Below are 11,554 nucleotides of genomic sequence, written 5' to 3'. Positions count from 1 at the left end.
CAAAAACTACTTTCTTTCACAAGGCCGTCCCAGTCTTTCCATGGGAAGCCATCTTTCTTCTTGCTATTTGATTCTGGTCATCTGGGTACATTCTACAAGCTCCCTGAAGTAGAGGCTGGTGTTCATTCATCTCTGTGTCCCCTGCAATACCCAGCCCAGAATTCTGCAAGTTATGGTGTAGCCAAATGTTGTGGAACTAAAACTGGGACCTGGGCCTAGGCTTGGATGAAGTTTCAAGCTATTTCAAGCCCTGGGAAGGGTGGGGAACCCTGGTGCTGGGAGATGAAAGTCTTGAGTGGGAATGTGGCTTGGGCTTTACTGACTGAAACAGCTCCTCTGGCTCCCTTGACGCCTCCTCAACCAGCATCTACAGGAGCAGGGAAACACTGTGTACTTGGGACTCTTTTCAAACAGAATCTTGGGCCTTAGTGCCCTCACCCTATCCACCCCTTTTCTGAACCCATGTAAAGAGGAGCAAAAGTATGAGCGGGTCTGCAGGAAATGGTTAGAGGGGCTGTGGGAAGAGGTCAGAGTCCAACCTCCTGGTCTCTGGCTTGAGCCCCAACACTCACTCCTGGTCTAAAAAGTTGTGTTGACCCTTTGTCCAGGCTCTGTTTGGAGTGTGGAGGAGCATGAGCTCACACTGGAGGCTGTGGAGCTCTTTCCTCACTGCTGCAGAATGGGACAAACGCTGAGGGTGGGGACGCGGGAGGTTAACTCTTTTCCCAAGGAAGAGGCTGGGCTTGTATTCCATGTGGTGGAAACTTCCACCCTCAAAAGACTGCCCAGGCGGAGTCCCAGGGTCTCATGGAGTAGCAGGGAGGTTTTCAAGATCAGCACAAAGAGACATGAGTAGCAGCCTTGGGGATCTAGTTCAGCTGTAGGGAAGGCAAGGAAGGTGAAATGGTTAACGTTTGTTGAAAATCAGGGAGAGTCTTCTCCAGGGGCCCAGCTGGCTGCAAAGCCAGGAGCAGAGGCTCCAAGGGTGATGCAATGGGGCCCGCCCTGCACACCAGAGAGGGTGAGGAAGGCAGGCTCCCACCCAGCAGCAGCCTCCACACAACCAACAGCTGACTACTCGCTCTTCCTCCAGCTCCAACAAACCAGCCACAGGGTGGGGCCTTTGGGGCAACAGGGGCAGGAGATTTGGAGAGTTGCAGCCTCTGCCTGTTCCACTGCACCCAGCCCTTGCACTGTTCCAGACAAGCAAAACCCCTCTGCTAGCCCCCAGCAGGCAGGGAGTGAGTGCCCAACGGAGTGTCTAATCAAACTGGCCAATCTCAGCTCTTCCTGTTCCAAGAAAAGAACACGGTTGTCCCTTGGTTTCCGGTCCCAGAAGCAGGTGGCATACAGGGGTGCAGAGAGTGCCTATGACAGCATCATCACATGACTCAGGCAAACAGGTCCCTCTGCCCAGCCAGCCCACTCTCCATTGTCATGGGAAAGGATATCTGCCAGGGAGACAGTGTTCCAGATGTTTCTAAAAGGCTCAGGGCAACCCCAAGATTGAACTAAGTCTTTCTGCTCTCTGAAGATAGATTGTTCTCCCTCCCATGCTGTGGTCCCTCCCTGGGGTCTGACTTGGTCTTTAACAGGGAGAAGATGACATGACATTTACTCCAGAGAGGGACTTCTCGGGACAGGGCACATAGAGTAAGGAGGTCCCCTCTGTGTGATGGTATTGGGGGACCCAGATTTTCTGGCAAAGGCCTGTTATTGACTCTAAGCCTCATGAGGACAGAAACTGTGTCTGTTTTTACTGCTAGATGCCTAACACTTAGCATAACTCCTGACACAAAGCCAGTGCTCAAGAAAACACTGGCCGGGCAGAGGCCTAGTCCTCTGCTGAAGTCCAAGGCTAGTTTCACAATTTCTAGAGGCTGAATTTTTGGCAAACTCTTCAACACACACTCAGGCACAGAAAAGTACACAAAGTAGCCCAAAGAGTCATCCAAATAGATTCCTTGGACTTTGTTTACAATTACTGGATGCCTTCTCAGCCTTAACTTTCATGGGCTGCAGCTTTGGAAACTGAAGAGGGATACATCAGGGACTCTGTTCCAACCCAGGAAAAGGCATTTGAGGACGTATCGAGGGGCTGCTGGACACACAGTGGACAGACTGCAGGGCCAGTTTGGGCCAGGGAAATGGCATTTCCTCAAGGCTGGGGTAGTTCCAGCCCTCTTTTCAGGGAAGCACAAGCCACGTGCAAAGAAGTACTCAACACCAGCAGTGACTATCCTTTCCTGCAGATGGTTTCTGCTTATTCTTGTCATTCTTGGTAGCAGGCACAGAGTGAACTCCAGATCCTCGACAATAGCGCCTACCCCTCCCGAGTCTGAGCCTGGACCTATATCTTAGTAACTCAAATTTGTGCAATATTTTCAACTTGTTCAAAGCTCTTCTGTATTTGTCTTGTTGGATTGGATCATCATAAGCCCCAGATGGAGAGCTAGTGCCTCATTTTGTGTGAGGAAACTGAGGCCCAGGAAGGCCTGGAATCCCAGTGGCCAAGTTGGCAGCAGAGTCAAGATATGAGCCCACATCTTCTGCTCACAGTCCCGCTTCCCTCCACATTGTGCTGTGTCCCCGTGAGTCAGTCATCAGGAGTTCTGGGCACTGAACCTCAGGTCCACTGATGGCCGAAAAGTACCATGTTCCCATAACTGTTTACAGCTAAGACCACACTGAAAACATGTTTTCCCCCTCTCGCCTGAGACAGGACCTGGCACTATGCCCCAACCTTACTATCCCACCCCCTCTCCAACCCTGACACACACTCTACCTACATTTCACTAAGCTGGAAACAACTCAAATGTCCAAGAATAGGAAAATGGTTAAGCAAATTTGCAAGTCAGTGTGCTGGAACAATTGAGAAACACAGACAATGACAAGTATGTGAACAATCTCTGTATGTGGTAATGTGTTTTTGAAATGTTATCATGCAATCAAAGCAGAACACAAAATGCCATGTACACACTGATTGCAGGTATGCAGGAATGAGCTTCTGCAGATTGATAAGAATCAGAAGGGAATTTAGAAAGAGGTAAAGAGATGTTTATATTCAAGTTTTTATTATTATTATTATTATTCCTATAAAGATGAGATTTAAAATAATAATGATTAAGACCACACTAAGCAGAGAAGGAAGGAGCTCTGGCGGTGTAGTGGTTAATGCATTCAGCCACTAACCAAGATGTGGGTGGTTCGAACCCACCCGCTGCTCTGTGGAAGAAAGATGAGGCAATCTGCTTCTGTAAAGATTTATAGTCTTGGAAACTCTATGGGTTGCTATGAATTGGAACTGACTCCATAGCAGTGACTTTGGTTTAGTTTTGGAAGCAGAGGAGGGAGGAGCTCTGGTGGTATAGTGGTCAAAGTGTTCAGCTGCTAACCAAAGAGGTTGGCAGTTTTAAGCCACCAGCCGCTCCACAGGACAAAGATAAGACAGTCTGTTTCCATAAAGATTTACAGCTTTGGAAACCCTATGGGGCAGTTCTACCCTGCCCCATGGGGTTGCTATGATTCAGAATTGACTCAATGGTAGTGCACAAGCAGAAGAGAAAGAGGCATCACTCCTTGATCATTTTCTCAAAAGGGCTGGAGATGGCAGAGAGGGGAGGGTCTGGGAGGGGTGTACAGAAGCTCAGTGGGAAGCAGGAGCCAGGCCTGTCCGGGACATGAGCGCCCATAGCTAGGCTGCTCTTCCTGGATGCAGAAGTGTGGCTGGAAACCCTGCCCCCTGGGAGTCCTTTGGGGGGCCAGAGGGCAGATGCTCAGTCCTGAGTAGTGCTCCCAGGGCACCCTTCACTTAGATCACAATGTCAGTGGTGTCCCCAGAGTTGTGCAACATGGCAGTTCAGGGGCAAAAAGACAACTTGGGAAGTCTGCTCATTCAGGAAAACAAAAACTGTGCCATTTACCTGCTTCTGTACTGCTGTTGTCACCCAAAAGAGCTCTGGTGGCATAATGGTGAAGGGCTCACCTGTTACCTGAAAGGTCAGAGGTTCAAACCCACCAGCCATTCTGTGGGAGAAAGATGAGGCAGTCTGCTTCCAGGAAGATTTACAGCCTTGGAAACCTTCAGGGACAGTTCAACTCTGTCCTATAGAGTCACTGTGAGTAAGAATTGACTGGACAGCAGTGGGTTTATGGTCATGCAAAAGTCCCTAAGTGGTAAGAGCGGTTTGTGATCAGTTGCTAGCCGAAAGGTTGGCAGTTTGAACCCACTCAGCAGCTGTGGAAGGAAAGATCTGCTTCCATAAAGATCACAGTCTGCGAGAAAACTCTATGAGTAATTCTGCTCTATAGCACATGGGGTTGAAATTGTGTGAAGGCAACTCAGAATAAGCCACCCAAGATCTGTAATTTTCTCCCACAAGATTCCTCCTTCTCTGCCTCCTGCTCTGCTGGTTATGATCATATCTGTTATTATTTTGAATGTCATTCTAAAAAGGGGGGGGGGACCTCTGAGAATAAAAAATCTCTTCACAGCTTTCTAATTTCACTTGATTCTTAACAATTTGCAGAAGCTAATTTTTATATACCTTGATCAGTTTGTACAAGTCATTTTGCATTCTGCTTTGATTGAATTACAGTTATTTCACAAACACACTACTACATTCCCAAGAACTGAAGTGGGGCCTAACCTGCAGGACGTAGGAAGCCTACAGGAAGAGCCTGGCCTCTCTCTAGTGGGGTGCCAGGCTGGGGGTGAAAGGTGCCAACCAAGGCTTCCCTGGAACTCAGGGACAATGTGCTCTACAGATGTATCCAACTCAGTATATCTCAGACCGTCTCTTTATCTCTCCAGCTCCTCCATCCAGACCTGCTTCCATGTTCCCTCTTACGGCGGCTGGCACCACCATCCACCTACAGCTTATGAGGCCTTGCATGATCTCGCTCTGGCTTCATATCTCCCTCTGCCCAACTTTGTACCATATGCCCTGCCTGCATAGGTGCATAATAGGCTAAGCTGTTTCAACTGCCCTACCTTTTCTCATGTGGTTCCTTCAGCCTAGAACCCCTTCCCTGCCTTGTACAAGTGCTCATTTTTCAAGAGTCCGCTCAAACAGCATCTCCCTCTGTGAAGCTCTCCCCAGTCACCCCTACTCCTGTCCCCAGGCAGAGATCAGGGACCTCATGTCATTTCTCTCTGTAGTCCCAAAATCTAGTACTACTCTTAAACAACTCCAACACTCAACATATATTTTCTGACTAAAAGAACAAATGAGTTAATGTGGAGGGTAAATTTTGGGTAAACAGAAGAGTGCATTTGATCAATCAGGACAAGCCCATATGTGGCACCCCAGGGCCATTACATTTCTGGTAACAGCATCTCCTGCTTCACTTCCACACTCACCACACCCCTTTCTAGAATAAGGGCTCCACTGGTGTATAGGTCCTTTGGAGACTTGCCCCCACCACACACACGCATGCACCTATCCTTGGATCCTTGCTTGTCTCAAACACTGGCTGGCCCCTGGACAGTTCTCTCACTGTGTGGATTGTGCTGTTCAGTGGCGGGCACTGAGTCAGGTGGGTGGGTGGCTGAAGACAAATCATTCCTGGGCATCCATGAGAGGCAACTCCTTTAGGGACCATCTTAGGAGTATGAGGGTAGCATGCAATGGTTCTCACTGATAATTATGTCACCACACTCCCTGATGAGGTGAGCTCTTAGATTCTCAGTCCACGCATAGTGGAGGATGGCAGTCACTCATGACCTCTGAAGTGGTCTGATTTCCAGGAACTCCTCTGGGCCCTGGCCTGACATGAACTACATAGGCCCGCTGCCTTTCCAACCAGGGCAGAGAGTGCTGTCCCTCTCAACTTCCAGCCCAGGCACTCTTAGCTCTCCGGGGTTGGCCTCATCAAGCCTCTCCTTGGACCACACATTCAGGTAAGGGGAGTCTGACCTGGTGCTAGTCACCTTCTTGGCCCAAACTGCTAAGGCACTGCCTCCTTCAGTCCTGGCCCTGTCTTTACCATACTGCAGCAACAGCCAACACTATGAGTCTGGTGTAGGGGCAAGCCTGTGACTTTGCTCCAGGAAGAGGCAAAGAAAGGCAGAAAATCTCCAGGAATGTCAGAGTCTGAAAGATAGAATGTACAATAAGACTAGAAGACTGACAGGCAAAACACTTGGACAATGTGATTTGTAACAATTAAATCCAAAAGCTAGATGCAGCTATGATTTCTTTTTCTTTTCTTTTTTAAAAAATAAACTACCCTAAAACCAAAACCCACGACCATTGAGTCAATTCTGACTCATAGTGACCCTAAAGGGCAGAATAGAACTGTCCCATAGGGTTTCCAAGGCTGTAAATCTTTATGGAAGCAGACTGTCATATCTTTCTCCCACAAAGTGACTGGTGGGTTCGAATCGCCAAGCTTTTTGATTAGCAGCCAGGTGTTTTAAACACTGTACCACCAGAGCTCTAAACTACCCTAAGTCTCTTGCTTTTCTATTCAAATTTCTAACAGGTTCTGCTTCTGTTCTTCAAGCAGGTGACTCTGACCCCAGGGCTCTGATAGCAGTTCATGCAAACCCACAGGATGAAAGCAACTGCGGGTCTTATATTCAAAGAGTCTTGGGTGAGCTAGTTGTGGTTCCTGGTCCCAGCTGGGAGATGAGGAGAAAGGTGCTAGTCTAAAACTTTTATGGATGAATCTAATACTCCGATCCCCCATCTCTCTGCCCCTTCTTCTATAAGAATGTTCTATAGTAGAGAGGGAAGTCTGAATGTTCTAAAAAGTGGGTAGATGAGAGAATCCTAACAGCTCCAAGACTAGGGTCTGCAAAAGTAGGCATCCTTCTAGCTACTCCCACAGCCCACTTCAAGTGGATAGCCTCATGAGGCTGAGTGGTTGGAATGTGTACTTCTCCAACTAAGACTTCTGGGGGCCCCAGAACTATTCTACACTATCCCCAACCTTGAACACAGGACAGTGGGAAGAATGTAATTTCAAACCACAAATCTATTCTTGAAAGGGTTGGCCCTGTTAAAGACCTGGTGGATTTCTGGACTTAAAAAGGTGGACTGGTCAAGGAATTTATGAAAAGGCACTAGGAAGACTTGAATTGCTGAGAGTTGTAGAGAGGAATCCAGCTTCCCAGAGACACTCAAGAAGGGCAGGGTAAGGCAGAGGGATGGGAAGGGACTAAGAAAATGGAGCTAGAGTAGATGGCAGTGGGTGAGGGAGTTTTGTGGGTAGTGTGGCCAATGAGAAATCTCAGGTGGTAAGAGAGCCAAAATAACTTTTCAGAACATTTCAAAAATGTGATTTTAAATTATTTGCTGTGTGATGTAACCTTTCCCCTGTGACACACAAACCTTCATTAAAATTCTGTCACATCTTACGGCCTTATTTTTGTGGATGCTTTGAGTTAAGGGTGGGGGTTGAAAGGAAAAGGGGCTATGTTCCTTATTTGAATTGACAACGGGAGCTAAAGAAATAGTCACAAGACCAGAGTAGTGAATAAAACTTCAGATGAGGCAGAAAACTGGGGCCAGAGGTGACCATGAACAGTAAGTCCACTCAGTAGTTCACAGAAATCTGGCGAGGGCATTGGACTTTCCACAGGACATGGGAGTTTGAGCCAAAGTCATTTCAATCTCAAGGGACAAGCTACCTCAGCTGACATTTAGGTTACATACAGGCTCTGCCTCTCCAGCCAGACTTGTTGGGTTCTGTGGAGTTGATTCCAACCCCCAGCAAACCCATGTGGCAGAGTAGAACTGCTTCATAGGCTTTTCTTGGCTGTAACTTTACAGAGGTAGACTGCCCCCATCTTTCTTCTAGGGAGCCACGGTGTGAGTTTAAACCATCAACCTTTCAGCTAGCAGCCAAGCACCTAATTGTTGCACCACCTGGGCTCCCTCCAGCTGGACTAAGCATTGAAACACATAAAATGTGTCACACTTGCATTTGTTATCCAGGGTCTTAGCACCCAGTCTACACACAATAATCCCCCACTACCACCACCACCACCACCACCACCCCCAAAAAAAAAAGTAGGGTCCAATAAAAATGTGAATGTCCATGAGTGCCGATGTAGCAACGCCTAATAATGGCCACGTGGAGCATGAAGCAGAAAAGTTTACAGACTGGGGACTTCTCCCTCCTTCCTCCTACTTTCCACCCTCTGACCCAGCAACCCATATTTCAATGGCTGCGGTGGTAAACATCAGCTATGCGGCCGAAAGGTCTTAGAAACAGGCAAGGCCTAGGCGGAGGCGGTGTCAGCGGAGATCATGAAGGGTTGTACAGGAACCAGACTGCTCTGATTTTGTTCTGCCCACCCCTATAGGGTCAGAAGAAGAAAACAGTGCCCCTTGGGAGTGGGCTTCTGATCCAAAGGTCCTTGGGGCTGGGGCAATAAGTCAGTGGGCTGTCACCGGCCCCAGAATTTTTCTAGGAATGGCTGTAGGATGTGACCTGTGGGGCTCCGGTCTTTGCTCCCAAGCATCTCTTTCGCCCCTCTGAAGTCTTGACGGGAACCCCGCAGTCCAAACACCCTCAATCCCGCCTCGTCCTTGCAAGAACGATGAGCCGCTCACAAGGCTGATGGTGCCACCTAGCGACGCAAAGGGTCCGGTTCGCCTTGGGAGCTTCACCATCAACGAGAGAAGTAGGGGTGGCTTCTGTGGCCCTGCCCAGCCCAGCGTGATGATGTCACGACACATCCCGCTTCCCTGTGCCTTTTACCCCCTCCCCAGAGTTGCCAGTACTTAACGTGGTGTCCCCGTCCTCTGCCCTTACTTTGCGTGAGCGTCTGCGTGCGGCGGAGGTGGCTGCGCGGGCTGGTCGGAGCTTCGCGCTGCTCCCTCTCCGGCTGTTACCGCCGCCGTCGGTGTCCCGCTGTCTTGGTCTGCTAAGCTGACGAGGCGTTGGCCGCAGTACCTCAGAACCAAATTCAGTCTAGCTTGGGGCCGGGCGGGAGGGTGGGCGAGCGCGTGTCGGAGGGCGCCGCGCGGGCGGGCGGGCAGACGACCGTGAGGGAAGGAGGCGGGGGCGGCGGGTCAGCCGCGGGCCGGGCCGGCCGGGGGATGTCGATGCCTGACGCGATGCCGCTGCCCGGGGTCGGGGAGGAGCTGAAGCAGGCCAAGGAGATCGAGGACGCCGAGAAATACTCCTTCCTGGCCACCGTCACCAAGGCGCCCAAGAAGGTGCGGGGGCTCTGGGTGGAGACAGGGGCCCGCCGGGCCTCGCGGAAGGGGCACGAGTGAGCCCCGGGCTTCAGCTAGTTCAGGACTTTAGGGGCTAGGGTCTGGGGTGATTAAGGACAGAGGGGTGGTGTGAGGGGTGACGGGTGAGCGGCCCCAGGCCCATCCCGGACTGGAAAGGCCGTCCGTGACCTCGCTTTCCTTTGTCCCTCGGCCGTAGTACTCCGGGATGTTTCTTAAACCCGGTAGGGCTGGGCCTTAAATTTTCGACTGACTTTTCGTGCATGATGGGCCTCGAAGAGGGGAATGAGGGGTTGAACAAACTCAGCTGGCTCCTACGACCAGCCGCAAGGATATAGGGGTAGTTCAGAAAAGCTCCCCTCAGGTGAGTGAGTAAATCCGGCAGAGCTTTTTCGGGCAGATCTTTTGGGAACAGTGGTCGGTTTATCCAGCAACTGCTTGCTAGCTTGGAGGCAAGAGAAAAGAATGTGTGGACCCAGCTGTTTTTTGCAGGTGAAAGCAGTGAAGCCTGCATGAGCTTGAAAAGAGAACTATGCTTTTCACCTTCTACCGTCTCCCAGTTGTTTTGACATCTGTAAGAAATTAACGTTTGGAGGTTGGTGACAGCAGACACTGTCACGGATACAGGTTGATGGAGAGTCGTGTGAATAGATCACTTAAGACATCCCTTGAGAAAGGAGCTTGGGTGGGTTGGCGAGGTGGGTGGGAAGGAATGATTGCTCATTCTTTACTGCACTTACTGAGGCAGAACAAGTTTAGTTTATTGTGCTGTGGGCTGAACTCAAAGGACACCCTTTTCATTCTCTTGTTGTGCAAGATTAAATGGGAACTTTGGGGGTTTTAGTTTAAATAGCTCTCTGAGTGGTGGAATTGGGATTCCTTGTGCTTTCTGATCGTTTGCTACCAACCACATCTTGACTTCCTGTATGCCTGGCACCCAGTTCACAATAGACTAGAGAACCTTTGCAAGAAGGTGACCTTTCTGAAACTAATGAGAACCAGGAGAAATATTTCCCTCCTGTATAAAGAGAATATCTCAAGGCTGTCTCTGCCTGCAGTGTTTGATGGGATGCATTGCTTGTGTAAGGCAAACAAAGTGAAGATTACAGAAATTGTTACAGTTCTGGAGACTCCTGCACCTGAACTGAGCTGTCTTAAGTGGGAGAGATGCCTTTTTTTTTTTTCTTGAAGAATTTAATCCACCACTCCGGATACCAAATGCAGCATTGACAAAACATTGTGCTTTGTCTCTTTAGTCTCACAAAATTGGGCTCTTACCATCAGAAAGCCTGAAAAAGATAGGGGAAGATCCCTTGATTCTGAAAAGTCTTGATTAACCTTATTTTTAGTTCTCTTCATTCAGCTGACTGGTTTGTTGGGGCTGTGGCCCTTTGTAGTCTAACAATTCTTTGGAGAAACAGTCAAACCCTTACAGCTAGAATGGTTGTAAAAACCAACCTCACTGCCATTGAGTCAGATCCAACTCATAATGACCCCTTCTTGGGTTTCCGAAGTGGTATCACTACGGAAGTAGATTGCCCAACCTTCCTTCCAAGGAGTGGCTGGTGGGTTTGAACTGCCAGCCCTCTGGTTAGCAATCACATGCCTTAGGCACTATGCTACCAGAGCTCCTAGAATGGTTATGTATAGATAGTATTTCAGATGTGTTAGAAGGAAGAATGGGAAGGGCCTGATACCCTAATTCCCTGGACTCTTACTTTCCCCATTATCCCATCCTCTTTTGTTTAGTTGCTTCAGAGTTTTAAGTGTCTTTATTCTTACTTGCCTTTTTTTAGTAAGCCTTTATTCTTACTTGGGAGCTCTGGTGGCGTAGTGCCTAAGACATTTGACTGATAACCAAAAGCCTGGTGGTTCAAACCTACCAGCTACTCCTCAGAAGGAAGATTGGGCAACCTAGTTCTGTAGAGATACTGCCTTGGAAGCCCAAGGAGGGGTTACTTTGAGTCTAATTGACTCAATGGCGGTGAGAGTTTTGGCTTTATTCTTAATTCCAAATGCCGCTATTGATAAGACAAAGGTTGCATTGTAGTTTGTAAACTCCCGTAAAGGTTGGGACTCTTGCTCATCATTGTATCCATTGTGCCTAGCTCCTAGCTAGCATATAGTAGGTATTCAAATATTAATTGCCCACCTGGCTACCAAGTAACTGAAATGTCAGTATGGCTGCCTACCAGGAATAAGTAACCTTTTTCTTCTCTTCTTCCCAGGAGGAGTATTGCTAATGTGTATTATTGTTAGGCCAAGTGCTAATGATTTGAGAGACTCATATTTCATTAGCTGAAAGAAGCAGTCCCTGCCAGAGATGTGGGAAGACCCTGTTATGAGTTTCCATTTGCTGGTAA

General features: G+C 48.9%; 1 protein-coding gene across 1 annotated transcript in view; it reads left to right on the top strand.

The window, feature by feature from the left end:
• The first annotated feature begins 8,783 nt into the window (after positions 1-8,783).
• Positions 8,784-11,554, top strand: part of AHCYL1 (adenosylhomocysteinase like 1) — a 50,440-nt gene continuing 47,669 nt past the window's right edge. The window contains exon 1 of the mRNA XM_007949564.2: positions 8,784-9,173. Coding sequence (XP_007947755.2) covers positions 9,054-9,173 — 120 coding nt within the window. The 5' untranslated portion in view covers positions 8,784-9,053. The remainder of the gene's footprint in view (positions 9,174-11,554) is intronic.

The sequence above is a fragment of the Orycteropus afer genome, unplaced genomic scaffold (genome assembly GCF_000298275.1).
Source record: "Orycteropus afer afer isolate SDZICR_OR568_19922 unplaced genomic scaffold, OryAfe1.0 scaffold00010, whole genome shotgun sequence".
NCBI classification, from domain to species: domain Eukaryota; kingdom Metazoa; phylum Chordata; class Mammalia; order Tubulidentata; family Orycteropodidae; genus Orycteropus; species Orycteropus afer.
The sequence above is the reverse complement of the archived record's forward strand: the minus strand, read 5'-3'. Positions and strand labels throughout refer to the sequence as shown.